General features: G+C 42.9%; 1 protein-coding gene across 2 annotated transcripts; it reads right to left on the minus strand.

Moving 5' to 3' along the window:
- Positions 1-998: 998 nt before the first annotated feature.
- LOC125008502 (retinal guanylyl cyclase 2-like) lies at positions 999-22404 on the minus strand. 2 transcript variants are annotated; one of them, XM_047585787.1, is made up of 24 exons: positions 22246-22404; positions 20984-21230; positions 20348-20578; positions 18523-18678; positions 17655-17797; positions 17317-17472; positions 17069-17218; positions 16570-16789; positions 16327-16402; positions 15982-16066; positions 15699-15815; positions 15510-15593; positions 15221-15397; positions 14762-14915; positions 14509-14652; positions 14277-14425; positions 9449-9612; positions 8744-8867; positions 7732-7800; positions 7455-7629; positions 6770-6868; positions 6524-6609; positions 2810-2895; positions 999-1657 (listed from the first exon to the last, which is right to left on the minus strand). In XM_047585787.1, the coding sequence occupies exons 2-24, from the start codon at positions 21219-21221 to the stop codon at positions 1576-1578; spliced, it is 3165 nt and encodes a 1054-aa protein (XP_047441743.1). In that variant the 5' UTR covers positions 21222-21230; positions 22246-22404; the 3' UTR covers positions 999-1575. The 2 variants fall into 2 exon arrangements, with proteins under 2 accessions (XP_047441743.1, XP_047441737.1); XM_047585781.1 differs by having other exon boundaries at positions 20984-21233; positions 22246-22349.
- Between the last annotated feature and the right edge of the window lie 40 nt (positions 22405-22444).

The following is a 22444-nucleotide window of genomic DNA, read 5'->3' on the forward strand; positions in this document are numbered from 1 at the left end:
TTGATCTTCCGGGCGCACTCAGTCTTTATTTCGGTGGGACTTCCGGCGGGGGTTCGGGCTCGCCTGACCTGGAACGGCACTGGGCCTGGCCTGGGACTGTTCCCCGGATCTTACTTCACTTTTACTGGTCTCTCTTCTCTTTCTCTCTTCTCTTGGGCGCGGGTCTTTGATCTCTGACCGTCAGTTGGACTGTTATCATGTTAGGGGCTGACGTGCCTGCGTTGGGATGTGCCTACTTTGGGGTGGAGTTCCTGGACGCATTCCTCACTTCATCTTCACAATTCTTTTTCCGATCCGCAATATAGTTGAAGGACCCTGAGTGACATGCGTCGGCCAGTGCCATACCTTTGCTGCACTACTCCAAACTGGGTGAGTCACTTGGCAGCCCAGGGTGCAGCATCGAGAAAGGTTTAATTTCCCCTAACCCTAACCCTAACCCTAACCCCTGACCCTGACCCCTAACCCCTAACCACCCTCCTGCTCTGGCCCTAACCCCTAACCCTCTAACCCCCTTATCTATCCCTTTTCTCTGACCAGCAGCCGGACGATTAATAGACACTAACCTAAAACCACACTTACCTTTAAGTTGTACTTACCTGGTGGTGGGGTGACCTGGACGCGTGCCTCGCTTCATCTTCACGATTCTGTTTCCGGACCACGATATAGTTGAAGGACCCTGAGTGACATGCGTCGGCCCGTGCCATACCTTTGCCGCACTACTCCAAACTGGGTGAGTCACTTGGCAGCCCAGGGTGCGGCATCGAGAAAGGTTTAATTTCCCCTAACCCCCAACCCTAACTCCTAACCCAACAAAAATGAGACCTCACTGTTATCCCAGAGTCCACGTGGGAAGACCACGACCTGGATCGATGGCCAGTGCATTTCCGGGTCCTTCTGCCGGAAGGACTCCGGACCCTTTACCTAACCCTAACCCCCTAATCCCCTAACCCTAATGAGACAATGATCTGACCACACAATCAAAAGTACATTTCATTCACTCACATTTTTAAAAAATTTATTCATCCAGTACCTAACAGTGACACGGGACAGTCTGTCGAGCTACATAACTAGGTCTGTGTTAATTGATTCATACATTCAACATGGTGACAAAATGTAACACTGATTCATAACAGTGTGAAGGTTGTTACAGTAAAAACATTCCTGAATAAAGCAGTATACACTGATGAGAGGCACAGACATTTACAAGTTTAATATAAATGATTAAAATCACTGTCTATTCAAACTATTCAGTTGTCCATTCATGTTTAAATTACTCTCTGCTGGTGTTTAATCACCACAAACTGTACAATATCAGATCTGTCTATAATCTTCTAATGGTCAGAGATCTTCTCCTCCACCATTGTTATCTTCTCATTAGTTTAAATGTATTTGGCTGAAATGCTCACCACTTCTTAAAATGTTTGAGGTAGTGTGTGTGTGTGTGTGTGTGTGTGTGTGTGTCATGTGTTTGTGGTTGGTTCAACAGGTGTGTGTCTGTTGATCCATTAATGAGTGGTCATCTCTATATATGAATATGTGTTCGTGTGTTTCCTTAAATACATCTCTGTCTTGGCATTATTTCTTCTTCTGTCGGTCCAGGAACTTTTGCCGTCTCTCAACTGGAATCTCATCCAGACTGATGCCATGGTTACTGGCACTGAGGAGGAGAGAGGGACAAAGACACACAAAGACAGACAATGTGTTATCCCCACATCCAGACCAACTTCGTTACAGGAGGTTTGTACTAAGATGCAAATTCATACCTTACCTACCTTGTTCATTATCTCTCATAATAAAATATGAACGCTCGCATGACGTGTCAATAAACTTACAAGCACCTATTCCAGTGTAGACATTGTGTAAAACATGAAGCAAAAAAAAGACAACTGTAGCCCTTTTCAAAAGCTACAAACGTGAATGATCTTTTTTGAAATTAGTCTAGGTTAGGCATTTAAACCATCACTGTAATTTTATGTTTATACTGACTATCTGTATTTACTGTACGGTGACTGAATTAAAAAAAAAAAAAAAAAAAAAAGATACTACTATACCACTACAATGACTTTCAAATATTTTTCAGAAACATGTCCCATACAATCTAGGTTAGGGGTAGGGATTAGGGTTAGAGACTGAAGCTTTAGCTGAAATTTCACCAAAAACGAATCATACAAATTTGTTTCAAAAGTGGCTTCAACATTCAGTGTCTCAGCTCCTGAACATGCCGTCCAAGTTCATATGGGACAAATTCAAAATGAGTATTTACAGGAAGACAATGTAGTTTAGCAACACGAATATTAAATACTGTATCTTTGTGGTTTATTCAGTTGAATATAGGCTAAAGAGTTGAAAATCAGTCTTCTGTTTTCATTCATGTTTTAACTGTGGTTTGTAGTAACTCAACCCAGCTTTTTGAGCCTCATCATGACTGCATTTATGGATGGGTGAGGAGCCACAAACATTAACTACTTTACAGCCAAATATCATACATATTTTCCACGTTGACTTACTTTCATAAGAGTACAACAAGTACAAGACTTCAGAGTTTCACCAAATAGAATAAATCCAAATTAAATTGAAGCTAAATTAAAGGGTTTCGACAACTTAAAAAAAAAAGAACAGTTAAGAGCTGACAGGTCAGTCTGATGATGGCAGAAGGGGAAGTTACTGGGAGCAGTCAATCATCACGCCTGAAACAGATTCATCATGAGAGATACAGTCCTGCCCACACAGACCCCGACGTTAAGATTCCCAGTGTTACAAAGCTAATTTATCTGTAAAACCTATTTTTTTAGATTGTGTGGGCCCTTACCCTCCAGTAAGGTCTGGAGGAACAGGAAGAGGTTTGTTGAAACCTTCTCGGCCCATTAGCCAATAGGTGTCTTCTGTGCCCTTCACCTAAAAAACAGAAACATACAAACATCACAGTTACATCATGGTCAAGGATGTGATCAGGTTGAACCAATCTCAGGACCAATCACACCCCCAGTGCTGATTTTAGAAGATCTACATTTATTTGGATGGAGTAGTTGTTGTCTTCTTCCACTTATTCAGGTCTGGGTCACGGGGGCAGCAGTCTCAGCAGGGAGGTTTAGACGGCCCCCTCACCAGCCATTTCCACTAGCTCCTTCGGAATGATACCCGGGTGCTCCCAGGCCAGACGAGAGATATGATCCCGCTATTTTGTCCGGGCAACCCCAAGACCTCTTACTGGTGGGACATGCCCGGAACATCTCAACAGACTCCTCTCGACGTGGAGGAGCAGTGGTTCTGTTTTGAGCTCCTTACCCTATCTCCAAGGCTGAGTCCAGCCATCCTGCGAAGGAAACTCATTTCAACCGCTTGTATGGGTCTTGTTTTGGGTCATTACTCAGAGTTCATGACCACAGATGAAGGTTGGAATGCAGAGCAACCCGTAAACTGAGAGCTTCTCCTTTAAGCTTAGCTCTCTCTCACTCCTGAACAAGATCCCGAGATAATTTAACTCTTCCACTTGAGGCAGGACTTTCTCCCTGACCCAGAGTCGGTAGTCCACCCTTTTCTGACTGAGGACCATGACCTGATGCTGTGAACCTAAGAGCTGGAGGTTGTAGGTCGATGAAGCTATAAGGACCACATGATCCTCCAGAGGCTTGCAGTTATGCATAAGCCTTCTCTTCAGCCACCCCTAAACAATGCTCACAAGCAGAAACGGCTGCAGTGGGCCCAGAAATACATGAAGATTAATTTTCAAACAGTCTTGTTCACTGATGAATGATGCGCATCCCTGGATGGTCCATATGGATGGAGTAGTGGATGGTTGATGGATGGCCATCATGTCCCAACAAGGCTACTACGTCAGCAAGGAGGTGGCAGATTCACGTTTTGGGCAGGAATCATGGGGAGAGAGCTGGTCGGCCCCTTTAGGGTCCCTGAAGGTGTGAAAATTACCTCTGTAAAGTATGTGGAGTTTCTGACTGACCACTTTCTTCCATGGTACAAAAAGAAGAACTGTACTTTCCGTAACAAAATCATCTTCATGCATGACAATGCATCATCTCGTGATGCGTCATTGGCTACTATGGGAATAAAAAGAGAGAAACTCATGGTGTGGCCCCCGTCTTCCCCTGACCTCAACCCTATTGAGAACCTTTGGAGCATCCTCAAGCAAAAGATCTATGATGGTGGGAGGCAGTTCACATCCAAACAGCAGCTCTGGGAGGCTATTCTGACAACCTGCAAAGAAATTCAAGCAGAAACCCTCCAAAAACTCGCAAGGTTGATGGATGCAGGAATTGTGAAGCTGCTATCAAATAACAGGTCCTATTGTTAAAATGTAACTTGACATGTTAAGATGTTTTTGATTGAGATATATTTTGATTTCAGTAAATATGACCCCCTAATGCTGCAAATTCAAAAGATGAGCATTTTCAGTTCTTAACAACCTGCAAAATGTTATAAAACTGTTGTACGTAATAATTTGGAACAGTGCATTTTAAGTTTTTTATTCTTGAAAAACACTGTTGTCATTGGGAGGTTTGTTCAATACCATTACAATTCATTAAACTAACGGTTGATGACACGAAAATTATGCTCACTGTCATTTGCATTGACTATTTAGGAAAATCTGAGAAAAATACCATTTGCAAAATAATTTGGAACACAGTGTATACACACATGCACCCGCAAGCGCGCCCTCCTCACCCACACACACACGCACAGACACACTACCCACACACACACGGGGATGCGCGCTTAAAGCAGGCTGCGGTGGCTGGGGGGTGTGGGGGTGTAGGGGGCTGCTCTGGCCTGCACCAGCTCCTGCTCGCTTGGTCGGTCTGGGGGTGTTGGTCGTCTCTCGCCATCTGCACTTGGGGCTGGCGTGCCCCGTGGCTACGGTGGTTCTCTGGTCTTGTTACCCATGCGCCCCACACTGGGGTGGAGGTTCTCGGGGGCTGGGGCTTCTGACCTGACTCTGGGGCCTGGTAATGGTCTCACTCAAACCTGAGTGAGGTGACTTGGGAAGCACCGGTGATGGGAGTAATGGCATTTAATTAAACGGCTTTACTTTTTCCAGTAATGAGGTAACCTAACTAATTACTGTTTCCACCCCAAATGGGGCGCGTTACTTGGTTCTCAGCCACGGGAGTCGCAAAGCTTTTTTTTTTTTGGCGAGAGGAGGGAGGGGCGAAACAACCGTAAAGGTGATGGTGATTGGCTAAGGTGCAGTAGGCTTTCATGATAAACCAGTCACAGGCAGTGTTCAGTTTATACACAAATCACACCCACACCCAACTAGCAGAGGGAAGCTGCAGCAATGCCGAATGTTGAGGAAAAGCTGCAGCCGTCACTGGTTGGACTGAGTCGAACCGGGTTTTTCTCTCTGATGCTGATATATCTGCCTGTTACATTCAGCCTGACGGACTGGATCATTGTAGAAGCTTCAGCTCAAAAACAAGTTTTGATCTCCCATAAAGACTGATCTCTGAACGGCACAGATTGTTGTTTCTTTTCTTTTTTTTTTTATAAATCAAACAAATCACAATCGTTAATGGAAGCGCATAGATGAACAGTGACTGTTTCTATCCAGCTTGTATAGTGATCTCCCACTTTAACCATCATGGCAGCGCTCTGCATCCGAGTAAAAGAGGAGATTAGGTGGCAGATATCGGGCTCTGTACAGGACACAGTGATTTATGCTAATATCAGCCTTTAGAAAGAGCGGGGGTTTGACCGGTCCATTCTTCTGATCATAAAACTGGAAAGTTATCTGAAATGTACCGATGACGTATGAGGGAAGAACAAACAGGCAGCAGCTCTCACAACGGGAGGTCCGACCCGGGACTTTGGATGTGAAAGCGGTTTATGTCGACCAGTTGGAGTCTGAGGGGCAGTAAATAAATATATACATATATCTACTCTATGCAACTGGCTGAAACCTGCTGAGAAGAAAACACACATTAGACACATTTACACTTAACAAGAACAAGAGGAACACAATAGTTACTTTCCCTGGTAACTAGTTACTTTTATAGGGGAGTAATTCAGTTACTGACTCAGTTACTTTTTGGGAGAAGCAATTAGTAACCGTAAATAATTACTTTTTTAAAGTAACGTGTCCAACACTGGGAAGCACAGAACCCTACACACCACTAGTTCCTACCAGCACCACATGCCTCTCCTCCTCTGTCCATCCTTCTACATCTTTTCTGTCTTTTGTTCTCCCCTCTATTCACTGAGGTCTAGCTCTGCCCTCCCTGCCACACAAGGTCACTACACTCAAAGATCAACAGGACAGTTCCCAGGGAGGCTGGTGATGGTCACACTCACGCAATGAACTGCATATAACTGCATCACCCTCATATAATGTTGACACCCTGTGGTGTTCAACTATGCAGACAAATGCAGACAAAAAAAATAAATAAACAAAACAACCAGGCACACACAGATGTTTTCGTCTCTCAAAAGTAAACTGTAAAGGCATTGTGAGTCCATCTTATAAATCGGTTACTTAGAATGAAATGCTGGTTTGAGAATGTGAACATACCTCGGTCTTCCTGGTATCAATGTGGTAGCCCAGTTTGAGACTGGTCAGGACCTTGACTGTACTCAGACTGATGTGGATTCTGTAGGCTGCAGAGCACAAACATACAACCTGCTGCAGGGTTTGGTTTACACAGGAATCATAGAGCTGAATTTACTACCTCTTACTACCTGCAGATACCCTGTGCTACTCCGTCATTACTCCTGAACACAAGAGACAAATTATTTTGCTGATTCTGGTTTTACTCACGCAGCCCGCTGGCTTCCATGTGAGACGCCGTGGTCACTGTGTCTCCAAACAGACAATACCTGGGCATGGTCAGGCCCACCACACCTGCTACCACCGCACCTGAGGACACAGGGACAGGTGGAGACAGAGACAGACGGGGACAAAGAAATTTGGTTTTTAAAAATACACTTTAGTTTATATAATTTTTGCATGTTTATCCAGAAATCCAGAAACTTAACAAAATAAAACAGGAAATCCAGAAACATGCACAAATAAAGGACAAGGACACAAAACCATGACAGTAGAAGGTCAGATACTGACAGACTCAGCTTGTCTGACTGACGTCCTGGTTATTCATCAGCTTTTTGCTATTAAACTCTGATAAACCTGAGATGATAGTAATTGGCCCCTTGGTATCTAAACAGCAGTTTGATCAGTACATTATGTGTAGCAAGGACATGTGTGTATCATAGTGTTACTGTGTTAAATAGGGATGTCTGATATTGTCCCAGTTCTTAATTTCCAATACTGATATCAACCAATATGGTATAACGATATATGCAGGTGTTTTTGTTGTTGTTGTTTTTTGTTACCTGTTTTATCTGTTTCATTATCAGTGGTAAAACTGATAACGATATGAACAGATATTACAAAAATAGGCCAATATCGACATCCCTAGTGTTAAGGTGTGTTAGTGTGTGTGTACCAGAGTGAAGTCCGATTCGTATCTTGACTTTAATCTCAGGCATGTGTTTGATCTTAAAGGCTCCGATCGAGTGCAGGATGTCCAGAGACATGTTTGCCACTTCAGCAGCGTGACGATTCCCATTTCTGTTGGGGACCCCTGAAGCCACCATGTACGCATCTCCAATGGTTTCTACCTTCAAACCCACAAGGAACAGCTGGTATCAGAATATGTTGATGGTCAATTACTAAATTACTGCATTACAACGATGAAGTGGTTGAAGGTGGAGGTTCTTTACCTTGTAGACGTCATGAGTAGCGATGATGGCATCAAACATGGTGTAAAGGTCATTCAGCAGGTCCACCACCTGACACCACATAGAGTAGTTAGACATAACCGAACCCGAACCTCAGCCTGGTCTGTGAGTGACTTCTACAATGACCCAGTCAAAATGATCTATCTACATTAAACAGAAAAAACAAAAACACATTCTGTAGTAAACTTAAAGAGAAGATGTGTCCAAACTTTTGACTGGTAGTGTATATATACACACACACAGTATTACACTCTGACTCTGTAATGTTCCCTGTGATTGGCCGAGAGCCTGTTCAGTCCCCAGGTGAAATCCCAGAGGTTTCAATATTAGCAGTTTAGAAGCTAACAGTAATGCTAACAACACACAACTCGCTCCCATCAGCAAACTATGAGTGGATCAGTTTGTTACTTGAACAAAAACACCCACAAACACAGCTCACAAACCACAGGCGACCAATGGCGAAGAACCACCTGCTGATAAGACGTGAGTTTGGATTCACTTTTAAGGAGACAGATGACATTAATAAGTTGTGTGCTTCTCATCAGGGTTAGACATCTCACTATTGTGTATGTTTTGTGTTATGTATGCCATCACATAGCTTGGTGTTTCACTGTCCCTACTACATTTAAATATTTAACATTAACCACTAAGATATGCCGATGCCTTTTAACATTGAATGTGAAACCATAATAATGATGTATATTTATAAGTAGCACTAGGCTGAGTTTACAGGATGTGTCTTTACACATGGTTGGTGAAGAAATGAGAAGCTTCTGATAAATAACTTGTTGAATACCAGCATAAAGATAATCACCATGAACTAATCATCCACCAGGAGGATCTGGACTATCAGCTCAGTTAAATCTGCAACATCTCTTTTGAATGGTGAATGACCCACAGTCTACCTGTACTGCCATGGTGATCCACATACTGAACACCCCGAGTTAGAAAGTGAAATGTGACTTATACGAGCATGTGTTGGTAGAGTTTGTACCTCGATGGGTTCACTGAGAGCTGAGATTGTGGTAAATCCGACGATGTCACTGAAGTAAAGAGTGGAGTCTGAATAATGTTCGGGTTGGACCGGCTTCCCTTTCTTCAGTGACTGAGCTACAGACCTGAAACAAACATGAATCAACATGTGGGAACAAAGTGCATCTTTCCTGCTTCATCAAGCCTCTGAGTTGTTTTAAACACTGATGCATTGGTCTTGTTAGGAGGTGACTTGTTGCCCTCTTTTGGTTTACTTTCATGTCTGCTTTTCTCACCTCAGGTGTGTGGAATGAGCTGCTGATTGCTACGCTGGGGCTGGGCTGCCTTCCCACCTGTTTCACATCTCTCGCTATGTTGAACTATACTTAAGGACTCTCCACTCTACCATTTTATGCCAGTTCTTCCAGTTGCCAGTATTTTGTTATTAAAACTTCTGTTGAGCCTGAACATCTGAGTCCTGCGCTTGGGTTCACGCTCTCCCATTTTGTCATGACACACAACAGTTCTGAAGAGAAAAACCTGTGTTCTGGAAAAATGTCACCAAAGTCTCTAAATACACATTTCCAATTTTATTATTAAAAAATCACTGTGTTTATAAATCATGTGATCATCAAATGCTGCTTTTGCATGGGTTTCAGCCAGAGACCATAAAGTGTCCCTGTATTTCATTAATTCAGCTTTACGACTTTAAAGTCCTGAGTCTTACTTTGGCAGGAGTTGTCCAATCAGCTTCTCTGTCTTGTTTCTCTCAACCTCCAGCTCATCTGTCCGTTCTCTGATCAGATCCTCCAGGTTTGAACTGTACTGCTCCAACATCCGCAACATGGAGTCGATGATGTTTGCCCTCTTCCCTCTGTTAATGCCCCGAAACTGTAAATACACCGTTCAGATATACTCAAATTAAACATCTGAAAAGTTCCTACATTCGTCACATGAGTAAGCGTTTTGCATCACTTCCCGATTCTGCACCACTGCTGTGTGCACTCCCACTGTTTTAGCTCCGTTAAACATGTTCTGTATAAGTGATGAAACTCGTGTTTTGAGTTTACCCAACCACCTGTCCTCTGTAGCAACTTGTTAATCTCACGTTTCTTCTCAGTTTAATCAGCTTTGGTGTATTTGGCGGTTAACTATGGCTACTTTCTCTCCCTCTGCTTCTCCTTCTCTCTCCTGCTCGTCGTACCACATGTTTAGCTCCTCCTCTGCCTCCTTTAGTGGTAATGGTTCCTGTAATAAATGTAGTTTATTTGTAGCTTTGGAGGCGGGGCTCTCTGAAATGGAAGCACGGCTCCGCACCATACAAAACCCAATAGCTAGCCAGCTCCCTGTAGCCGGTGTGGGCCGACCGAGCGCAGCTCCAGTTAGCATAGCTCCTGCTAGCTGTCCCCGTGCAGCTCACGTTAGCATAGCTCCTGCAAGATGTCCCCCTGCAGCTTCCATTAGCATAGCTCCTGTTAGCTGTGCCCCTGCAGCTCCTGTTAGCATAGCTCCTGCTAGCAGTCCCCGTGCAGCTCCCGTTAGCATAGCTCCTGCTAGCTGTCCCCCTGCAGCCCCCGTTAGCATAGCTTCTGCTAGCTGTCCCCCTGCAGCTCCCGAGCAGCCGGGAAACCAGGGCGGCTGGGTGACGGTAGGAAGGAAGCATAGTGTTACCCGGCCCACGGAGCACCACCAACCGCTTCACGTTTCTAACAGATTTTCCCCACTCGGCGACACACCCGCTGAGAAGCCAACTCTGGTAATTGGCGACTCGATTTTGTGGAACGTGAAGTTAGAGAAACCAGCGACCATAGTTAGATGCATTCCAGGGGCCAGAGCGGGCGACACCAAATCTTATCTCAAACTGCTGGCTAAGGCTAAGGCTAAGGCTAATGCTAATGCTAAGTATGGAACGATTGTTATTCACATCGGCAGTAATGACCAACGGTTACGCCAATCGGAGGTCACTAAACTTAATGTTGAATCGGTGTGTAAGTTTGCTAAAACTATGTTGGACTCAGTAGTTTTCTCTGGTCCCCTGCACAATCTGACCAGTGACCATATGTATAGGAGGAGTGGCAGCAATCTTCCTCTCTGATTTATGTATTAATCCTAGACCTAAGCTAAGCTTTACTTACTCTTAGTCTTGCTCATCCAGACTGGAAAACACAAAAACCAGTTCTCTTTGTTGTGGTGTATCGCCCACCTGATCCTTACTCTGAGTTTTAGCTGAATTCTCTGAGTTTCTCTGTGATTTAGTGCTTAGAACAGATAAAGTCATGACTTTAACAGGTGACTTTAACATCCATGTTGATGTTGGCAGTGACAGTCTTAGCTCTTCGTTTATGTCATTATTAGACTCAATTGGCTTTTCTCAGAATGTAAATGGTTCAACTCACTGTTTCAATCACACCTTAGATCTTGTACTAACTTATGGCATAGAAACTGAAGGTCTAACCGTATATTCTCACAACCCTCTATTGTCCCATCATTCTCTTTAACATTTGAATTTACTATAAGTAATTACACAGAAATTGTAAAGACATTTCGTTATGGTCGACACTTATCTGATGATGCTGTGACTAGATATAAGGAATTAATACCTTCAGTATTTACCTCAGTGCCTTATGTTAGTGATGTGGATGTGAGAAACCACAATCTAACTCCATCACAAATAGATTATTTTGTTGACAGCACGACAGCATCTCTTAGTACAACTGTGAATCTAGTTGCTCCTCTTAAAAAGAAGGTGGTAAATGGAAGGAGGGCAGCTCCATGGTATAATTCACAGTGGAACAGTTCAAAGCTGGAAAGAATTTGTCATTCCACTAGTTCTGAAGAAGCTCACATAGCCTGGAAAGATAGTTTAACAACTTATAAAAAACTCTCCGTAAGATTAGAACAGCGTATTATTCTTCATTAATAGAAGAAAACAAGAACAAGCCCAGATTTCTTTTCAGCTGTAGCCAGGCTGACAAAGAGTCACAGCTCTGTTAAGCATCTATTCCTTCAGACCTCAGCAGTAATGACTTCATGAGCTTCTTCACTGATAAAATTGTTGCATTAGAGATAAAATTCATAGCATCCTTCCATCTGTCAAAGATGTAAGTACAGTGTCATTAGAAACCTCTGTAGGACCGAGTCAGTATTTGGATTCTTTCTCCCTAATTGATCTTCCTGAGCTCACTTCAGTTATTACAGCATCTAAACCATCAACTAGTCTTCAAGACACCGTCCCGACTAAGTTGCTCAGGAGGTTTTTCCATTAATTAACACCTCCATATTAAATCAGATAAACTTATCTTTATTAACAGGATATGTGCCCCAGCCTTTTAAAACTGCTGTAATTAAACCATTACTTAAAAAACCCACTCTTGACCCAGATGTTTTAGCCAACTATAGGCCAATTTCCAACCTTCCTTTTATCTCTAAAGTTTTAGAAAGGGTTGTTGTCAATCAGTTGGTTGATCATTTGAACAGGAATGGTTTGTTTGAAGAGTTTCAGTCAGGTTTTAGAGCTCATCATAGCACAGAAACAGCTCTGGTTAAAGTTACCAATGATCTCCTTATGGCTTCAGACGATGGACTTGTCTCTATACTTGTCCTGCTAGATCTCAGTGCTGCATTTGACACTATTGATCACAATATTCTACTACAGAGACTTGAAAGTGTGATCAATATTACAGGAACTGCACTAGACTGGTTTGAATCATATCTGTCTGACAGATTCCAGTTTGTCCATGTAAACAAAAACTCTTCTATATATACCAAAGTAAGCTATGGAGTTCCTCAGGGTTCTGTGCTAGGACCAATTTTACTCACATTATACATGCTTCCCTTAGGCAATATTATTAGAAAGCACGGCATAAACTTCCATTGCTATGCAGATGATACCCAGCTATATTTATCCATGAAACCAGATGAAACTAATCCACTGGTTAAACTCCAAGCACCTTAAAGACATAAAGGCTTGGATGACCTGTAATTTTCTACTTTTAAACTCAGACAAAACAGAAGTTATCGTATTTGTCTCTAAACATGTCAGAGATTCATTATCTAATCACCTGCTTTTGTTGGATGGCATTACCTTGGCCTCCAGTACTACTGTGAAAAACCTTGGTGTTATATTTGACCAGGATATGTCCTTTAATTCTCACATAAAGCAGGTGACCAGGACTGCTTTCTTTCACCTTCGTAATATCATCAACATTAGGAACATCCTTTCTCAGAGTGATGCGGAAAAACTAGTTCATGCATTTGTGTCTTCCAGGCTGGATTATTGTAACTCGTTACTGTCTGGCTCCAAATACTCTTTAAAAAGCCTCCAACTGATTCAAAACGCTGCAGCAAGAGCACTGACAGGAATTAGCAAGAGAGATCATATTACTCCAGTATTAGCTTCTCTTCATTGGCTCCCTTTAAAATCTAGAATTGAATTTAAAATCCTCCTCCTTACATACAAGGCCCTGAAAGGCCGAGCTCCATCATATCTGAAAGACCTCATAGAACCAGACTGTCCCAACAGATCACTACCATCTCTAAGTGCAGGTCTGCTTGTGGTTCCTAGAGGTTCTAAAAGTAGAATGGGAGGTAGAACCTTCAGCTATCAGGCTCCTCTCCTGTGGAACCAGCTCCCAGTTTGGGTTCTGGAGGCAGACACAGTCTCTACGTTTAAGGTCAGGACTAAGACTTTCCTTTTAGACAAAGCTTATAGTTAGAGCTAGACTTAACCATCCCTTAGTGATGCTGCTATAGGCCTAGGCTGCAGGGGGACGATGCACTGAGGACATGTCCTCTCCTCTTTCTTCTCTGGCTCCTGTCCTCTAATATCTTATCATTTTATTTTCTATCTCTTCTAATTTACTAACCACTGTGTCTCCCTCTCTCCCTCCATCTTCTTGTGAGGGTCTCTGGTCTGGAGTGATGAATATCTGACCTGTGGAGTTCTAAGCTACATCTGCTGCCGTGGCCTCATCAACCAGCCCAGTCTTCATGGTCTGGAGTCTGTGTATCAGACCTGTGGAGCTCCATAAACTACATCTGTCCCAGTCTTCATGTCCTCCTCCAGGTGTCCACTCATACCTAGATGAACTATTCACCAACCTGCCCATGATTCCTGTTATACTCACAAACTGTCACAGATCATCAGCTATGTGTTATATTACTAGATCCTACATGTTTCCTTAAACTTGATTTGGTTTATATCTACAACAGATGTTATTTTATCTTGTTTCTCCTGTTCTTCTTCTCTCTCTATCTTCTCTGGTTCTACCCGGCTGGTCTTCAGCAGATGGTTCCTCCATATGAGCTGGTTCTGCTCCAGGTTTCTTCCTGTTAAAGGGAGTTTTTCCCTCAGGCTGCTCTGGAGGCTGGTTTTGTGTTTTTGTGAAGCGTCCTGAGACGATTTGTGTTGTTATTGGCGCTATATAAATAAAACTGAATTGAACTGAATTGAATTGAATTGAAAAGGTTGGCGACGTAAAATGGAAAAATAAACTCTCCAGACACTCAAGATCCTCACATCAACCAGCAGGCGGCGCCACTTAAACTGGCCTCACCTGTTTGAAAATGTCGTCAAAGTTGGGCCTCTTATTTGGATCTTCATTCCAGCAGTCGTTCATCAGATTGAGACACTCAGTCGGAGCTTCGTCCACTGAAACCACCGGCCTGCAGAGAGGAGGTGGCCGCTTCAGACGTTCGACAATCTCTGAGAGACAAACACCAGAAATTAAGAGAGCACAAAGCTGCTTCACACACACATAGCTCATTCTGAACCAGATCCTGTCTCACCGTGGGCCGGCATGTCCATCATGGCGTATGGCATTGTTCGCGAGATCACTTCCTGTATGATGATGGAGAAACTGAATACATCTCCAGCAAATGAGCCTCCTCGGACCGGATTCCTTAAAAGCTCCGGGGCCGTCCACAGCAGCTCTGAGTAAGACAGGCAGCGTTGGACTCCCTACTTAAGACGTTTGTCATTTCTGGTGTTGTGCTGCAGTAACATTTATATGAATCGACAACAACAGATTTACACATTTACCGTGGGCGTCCTCAGGAAGGTTGATGCTCTCGGAGTGAAGGAGCATGGGAAATCCATAGTCTGTAATTTTAAGAACAAAACGTCCATCCACTAAACAGTTTGTGGACTTCAGACGTCCATGACTCAAACCTCGAAGATGAAGGTACTTCATCCCCTGAAACACAAACAAACAAACATGTCATCAGAATAAAAAACACTTCAATTAAATGACACATGAAAGTTTAAGTCAACTTTAGGTGGTGAAACTTAATGTGTAACATTTTAGCTTTGAACCTTTAACCCTTCAACTTTAAATTTCAAAGTGGGATGAGGTGTTGTTCAAAGAAGATTAAGAGATTAGCAGAGAAACTAGAGTCAGACCATGGAACAACACTGACATGGTTTTAACATAGCTTTAATGTCTGGATAGTTCACTGCTGTTTACTGTTTGCTTTTTACAATAATAATAAGTAGCAGTACTTTGATGAGGTCTGTGAGAAGGGAGGATTTAAACATCCAGTCCAGCCTCATGTTGCTGTCAGCCAACAGATCTGCCAGACTTCCTCTGGGACAGTGTTCAACCACCAGAGCAAAGATTCCCGAATCCAAAAACAGACCAAGGTACAGGTTCAGGTTCTCGTGACGCATCTCCCGCAACTACAAAACACAAATGTAGACAGCATGCGGAAAAGATGTGGTTACAGTATCAGTTACATAGAAGACTGTTGAGTTCATGATATGAAAACCACGGCTCTGCTGCTCATCGTACCTGGCTGAACAGACTCTGGGTGTTTTTACTGACAGCTGTTACTGTGTTTCCAACAGGAATCTTCTTCAGCCAAACCCAGTCACCCTAGCAACAGCACAACCAATCAGAGCAAAGAGTCAGTGTGATGGGACAGGGGACCAATCAGCTGATCACACAGGTAAGGATGTAAATCTAAAGGTGTAGGTGTACCTCCAGTATTCCAACGTTGGAGCTCTCTGGTGTTGTCAGGATATAACTTCGAGCCACTGAGCATAAAGGAGTTTTAATTTCCACAATGCTCCTCATGATCGAGTCGTCATTCAGTTTCTACAAAAACAACAGCCACTAAATCCACCGTCATATAATCTATTATATATAATCTATTTATAATCCACAGACAGTTAAACGGTCATTACTAGTGAGTAGTTTCCAGCACTGGCACCAGAGTAAACGCTTCTCACCAGTACATCGTCAAGTAAAAACACTTCCTGACCTTCCTGCTGACTTGAGTATCGATGAAGGCGACGTCGTCCAGAGTCAGGATCAGTTTGGTTACGTTTGCTGCTTTCTTGTACTTCCTGTATGCAAACACAACTATCAGCAACAATATCAATCATTCTAGATGAAGACACATTTTATCTATAAATGATCTGAATCAATCAATAATTAATGCCTGTTACAGACTCTGTGTATTCCTGGAATGGTCATAGGTATCTGGAGCATCTTAAAACATTTTATTATTTTAGTTGTTTATCATATTTAGGGTTACTGTTTTTGGCCTTTATGTGGAATTTACCACCTCTTGGTTAGAGATGTGTGTGTTTGTGTATGTGTTGACCTGATCCAAAAGACAAACACTAGGATCACAGCACACAGCAGCAGGACGATGAAGAGCATTGTCACTGGGTCATTACCTGCAGATGAACACAGGAAATAAATTTAGAAAATGAAAACACCTTCAGATCAAATGCTTCATTTCCTGCTAATACTTTACTCATTAAGACTGTAGGGGCACAGGCAACTGGCCTACTCCCACAACAACCTAAACCAATAGAGCATCACAGTAGGTCAGTGAACACACCCCCACCACAAGCTTCTTCTGGATCGAACCAACAAAAGCTGGCTGTGGGGGGTTTTCCTCCAGGGAAGACGATGGAGTGCCTCAGTGGTTTTAAACCTCCAATTGTCCCGCCAGCATGAGTCGGAGCAAGAGAGTGTGTTGGAACGAGGCGGTCGCCATCACTGGTCAGCACCACATACCTGGCTTGTAGGCCACGCCCCTCTCTACCTCCATACAACACCTGAGGGAATTAAAATAAAATTAAAATTAAAAAAACAAGAGAGAAAATGAGATATCGGGATGGATGACTAAGAACTTTCACAGACATAGAGGAAGAGGAAGTTTAATTATGAACTGGAATAATACGTTTCTTCTAACTAATATGAATGATTTTGAAAAATTAACTCCATCACATCGCCACAAACAGAGATTTTCATGTCCATTAAGAGTCAGCTGACCTGTGCTTACTGGGTCTCCGTTTGATTAAACATACGTGTAGTTAAATAATAAAAAGTCTGACCTGATTAAAGCCCTGGAAATCAAAGCCTCCGTCCGATTGGATGAGCTGATTTCCTGTCACCCAGTGCCCACCGCCTGCCTCACGACGTTCTTCCACAGCCTTAGCAACGAAGTATACCATGTTAAAGATGGTCCCAAACAGTGGAGACACCTGTGGACAGAAAGCACATGCCTTAGATATGATTTATTTATTTATTTAAGTCAGATCTAGCTTCATATTTGTGTGTTGGTTATTGTTTCTCTGTTCACCTCTGTAGCAGAGATAGCAGAACGAATCTCTCGGCTGATTTGAGCCTGGCGAAAAGCTTCGTAGAAACTTTGGTCGGATGCCATGGTAACAGTCAAGACAGCGCTGTAGGCGTGACGAAGCTGCGTGCTATTGGTCAGCTGGTGAAATCTTGTGTCCTGATTGGACAGAGAAGGGTGAGGGAACCAATCAAAACTCAGCATTGATATAGTTTATTGCAGTTTATGTAAAATTAGGAAATTTCCCGTGAGAACCTGAAATATTCACCGGCTCAGTGATGTTGGTCAATGATGGAACATTTTCACAGAACTGAATAATCCACTTTAAAATGATCAGATACCTGGTGCGGCATGGCGTATAGGAGGGTGTCATAGGGAATGAACACATAACCATCAGATACCATCCCCATGTCCAGAGCAGCCAACAGGAGCTCCCTCTGATCCTCTCCACCAATCAGCATTGAACTCATGCACATGATGACAACTGAAGAAGAAATAAAAAGTCTTTGAATAAATGAACCAGCTGATAAACTGAAACTCATTAACATCAAAATATTACCAAATGGCCAACATTTAGTTAGTAGGCTACTAGTATTACATATGAAACAGAGTCTTGAATGTATAGAATCTACTTCAATCTAAAATGAATCTCTTCTGACATTTGATTCGAGGCTCTACTGACTCAGTGTCAACTCATTCAAAGTCTCTAAAAGGGAGCAGATGTTGCAACACTGACTCAGTCGATGGGTAAATTCAGTGGCTTAACTTAGAGTAAAGAGTCTGTGTTTGTGCTTTCACTCATGTAGCATAACCACCATCAGCCACCAGATGGAACTAGAGCACAAGCTAACAACTGTAGCTTCCTGACATGACCTCGGCTTTACAGTATAAAGGACGGGATAAACTACTGAAACAGGTGAGAAGCCAGTTATCAGTTCAGCACTTTTAAATGTAAAAAGTAAAGTCTCTTCGTCACATTTCATTTTAGCAGCTGCAGATCCAGAATAAGAAGCAGTGGACCTGAAGCTGGTGATGTGACATATACTTAAACATTATTATTATTTAACCATTGGCTGAATTAATTAATTAATAATTTAAATGACATAATCTGCTGATCCTGAAACTCTGAACTCTTTCTACACAATAGTGAGACATAACCAGTTCCCTCTCTGGTGGATCAGGATACAACACATGCCTCTCGGCTCTGACCTTTGACTTTGTCGGCCTCTCTGATCCTTTTCAGCGCCTCCTGAGCCCCAGCCCTGTTCACTGTCTCCATGGTGACAACAGGGCCGATCGGCAGACCCATAGCTCGGAGTGCAGATGCTACTTCTTGTCCGGTGCCCTCCCATAGGTCAGTCGGAGCTAATGACCAAACAGGAAGAAAAATGACCAGAGATATGAGCAACATGTGCAGTAAATGTGTGGGTTACAACCCAAACATAATGCAAGGATTCATGTGTCCTCATCTTTTGCGTAGTGTCACGTGAAGATGTCCACGTAATCCTATCACTTCCTCCATCGGTTGTGTTATTGAGGGGGGGGAGGGGGGGGGTCGGACAGTCTGGTCCCGACTAGTAATGTTAACGCTCATAATATGTCAAATAGTTGTCTTCCACCAACAAGCCGCCACAAACTGCTAGTCTGTGTTAACTAATGTACGTATGTGGATTGTTTTGCCTCCAGCTAAGCCCCGCCCACAAAAAAACGTCACCATGTTTACAAACACAAAAGGGGTCCATAAGATGGACAATATAAGGTGATTTAAGATTGAGGGAATATTCTCTAGGAGAACTAGCACACCTCCTTCGTGGGGATGTTTCCTAACCAGCGTTAGCATTAGCTTTCTTGATTGGAAGTTGTACTGTCTGTATATTCTTACTCCACACTACAATTTAGAGAATAAAAATTTAAAAAAATATGCTATTTACACAATAAATACAACAGCTACAGTAACAGTTTCCGACTAAAGATAGTAGTAAAAAACTAGGACAAACTAGAGCTGCCATCTGCTACAGGACTAGAAATCCAAGGGAGGACAATAGTAGAGACATAGTAGAGACGAGCCCGAATGTTATTATGACAACAAAGACTTCAGTGAGACTCGTCCTCTGTCCAATTAAGTAAAGGAGTGAGACACTCGATTTGGAAAATCTAGAGGTTACAGGGTTAAAGCTCTTGATCATTTAGTTAAATTTCATTTATATATTCAGTTAACTTTCATTTATACAGCGTATTTGACAGTCCTTGGTTTCTTTCTATTTTTTTTTTTTTTTTTGTGAATACAACAGGTGAGTATTTTCCCTCTGTATTTGTTTTTATAATTTAGTCTATTTATATATATATATAATATAGTCTATTTAGTCTTTGGTCTGTAGAAGTCTTGTAAAAATGCCTTTCAACATTTAAACACTAAGCTTTCAGTTTTATGGACAAAGTGAACTGTGCGTTAGGAGTCTTTCTGGAACAGTTTTCTATTTATTTATATAAAGCATCTCTGGATTCTAAAAGTCCAAGACAGGCAATCTCACTTTAACGAAGCAGAGATGAAAATAAACATTCAACTTACAGAGTTAAATGTATTTAAAGGATATTAAGTTCGGTGGAACACATTCATGGTAACAGATTTTTAGCAGAACGTCTGACAACTGAATCTGATCCATGAAGTAGGTACAAACAGGTACAGGTAGATAGATATAGATACACAGATTACTTTATTCATCCCTGAAGGGAAGTTAGGTAAATTAGGTACAAGTTTGTCACAAGTGTTCAGCTCTGAATGACTGATGGAGAGTTTGGGCCTTTATGGGGAACGGACCACATGAAGAGGTCATTAAAGACCAATTAACAGGTTCATGTTAATTATCTTGAACCTGGAGGAATCTGTCCTGATGCTTCTCCAGTGAAGAGAAACTTCTAGATTAATGGTCAGACTGCATGGTTCATTAGAGTACCATCAGCGAGTTTGAAGAAGCCACTAAGACCCCGCCCCCATCATGATGACCTATGGCTGAACTCTGACGTCATCTCTCACCTGAGATGATGGCGACATGCGCCCACCGGAAGAACCTGAGCACGGTGAACAGGACGCTGCTGGGACGGGTGATGGGGGACAGGTTTGGCCATTCCTTGTCCAGACAGCCAGGAGAGGCGAGCCCCACCTCCCAGTGCTGGGCCAATAAGGATGCACTCTGACAGAGGGCGGGGTTAAAAGGCCCAATGTAGGCATGCCCATAACCCTCCATGTCCCCGAGTTCTGTTAGAGCTGTAATGAAAAAGACTTGTTGTTAATGGGGTTATAAATGATATAACTAAAAGACACTGGCCTAGTCGAACCCTGTGAAGCTAAAAAATATCGGTGCATATTATTCTCAGGCCTCCAGGTCGTGTAAGAACATAACTAAAAGTTGACTGGATTCACCATCATCGAGTCGGGTGCTCTGGTTCTAACTACTGCTGGGAGGAATGGACTAAACTGAATGTGTCAACCAGTCACACATGCCTGTCTTCATCAGACATCAGCGGGGGCATGTTCCTTAGTTGGTTCTCAGTGAGCGAGTGGTGAAGACACAGTACAAACTGTTCAGCCTGTTACCAGTGTAATAAACGTTTAAATATAAAACTCAGTTTAAAAGTAGTTTTACTTAAATGTGACTGATTGTTAACAAACCTTTGGAAGTGGAGCAGTGCTCGTCTAACAGCTTCACGTCGTACCAGTATCCTCGGCTCAGACCACTGTCGCTCCGTAACCGTGACAACGCCAGGTTAGCCGCCGCCGACGGCATTGCCCGCGAGAACATTGGGTCACATGACCATGGGCCAATCAGAGCCAGCTTGAAGGTTGCTGTCCAAACATGAGTAATGCCTACGAACCAGAGGCACACCAGCAGCAACCAGGGAAGCTGCATCTTGAAAACCTGCTGGAGAGTCGTCGCTGGTCAGCTTGAGGTTATATCGCATGAACACACTGAACACAACTGGACATTCATCATACGTCACACATTTATGACCAATCAAGTCTGTTTTGGTTTCAGAATGTCATTTAAGAAAAGTTACACTGATGAAGGTCATCAACAATAACCATGAAAAGCATCTAAACCGATCACATTTCAAGCATCAAAGCCTGAAAACCTAACCTGCTGAAACAAGTGGAGCCATGTGTCGTCGCACTCTGAGCCCCAGTCAATCATTCAAACCATCATCACCAACTTCATCACCTGAACTAATTCCATCGGTACAAGAATGGAGACGAGCAAAACCCCGACCCTTCGATGACACTCAACTTTAATGGGACTGTGTGGAGGTAACTCTAACCACAGGTGAAAGGTACAGGTACAGGGTTAGGGCATTCAATGAAACACACCTTTAGACATCAGCCAAGGATCACTATCTGTCGCCTCATCCTGTCAAATATTTATGAATGTCTGTCTCTCTGTGCTAACTTTAGTGTCTTCTGGGTAATATTATCTTCAGCCATGTTGTCTAACTGTACTTACAGAGTGAACTACCCTGACTGCTGTGACCTCTGACCTTTAAGTCTTCATGTTAATGCTAATGCTAAAGAGCACTAAGTATAGCAACACTTTTAACACTATTAACATGCGGACTGACCGTCGTTGCCACTCTGAGGACACCTTTGTCCCGTGATGACATCACACATGTGTGATGATGTCATTCTATAGCCTCACCTGCTCTTAAAGCTGCTCATGATCTGACTGATAGTAGAAATGTGTTTAAATCACCAAATAACTACATTCTTAAGGTCATAAATAAAGAGTCACGTCAGCTGTTTCTACCTGCTGCTCAGCTGACAAACACACAACACAACTTCACCCTGAGCAGGTTTTCACCTCTTTGGTGATGAGTTAGTACGACTTGACTGAAGCTATGAATGATCTATTTTACCCTGAAATTGATTCAAAAATGGTTTACCTTTGTCTCAGAGCTTCATCTGTCAAAAGCAGAACGTCCAGCTCCAGTCAACGGAGAATCCTGTGAGCACTGAATCATGGACGAGCTGCAGAATGTGCTGATGTCAGGATGAGCAGGGAAGAGAGAGGCTTTGGTCTAATCCTGTTTAGAGTTCAGGAGAAACTTTGGCTTCGGTTCAGAGTCTGTCATGAGAAGATGA

The sequence above is a fragment of the Mugil cephalus genome, chromosome 1, assembly GCF_022458985.1.
Source record: "Mugil cephalus isolate CIBA_MC_2020 chromosome 1, CIBA_Mcephalus_1.1, whole genome shotgun sequence".
Classification (NCBI taxonomy): Eukaryota; Metazoa; Chordata; class Actinopteri; order Mugiliformes; family Mugilidae; genus Mugil; species Mugil cephalus.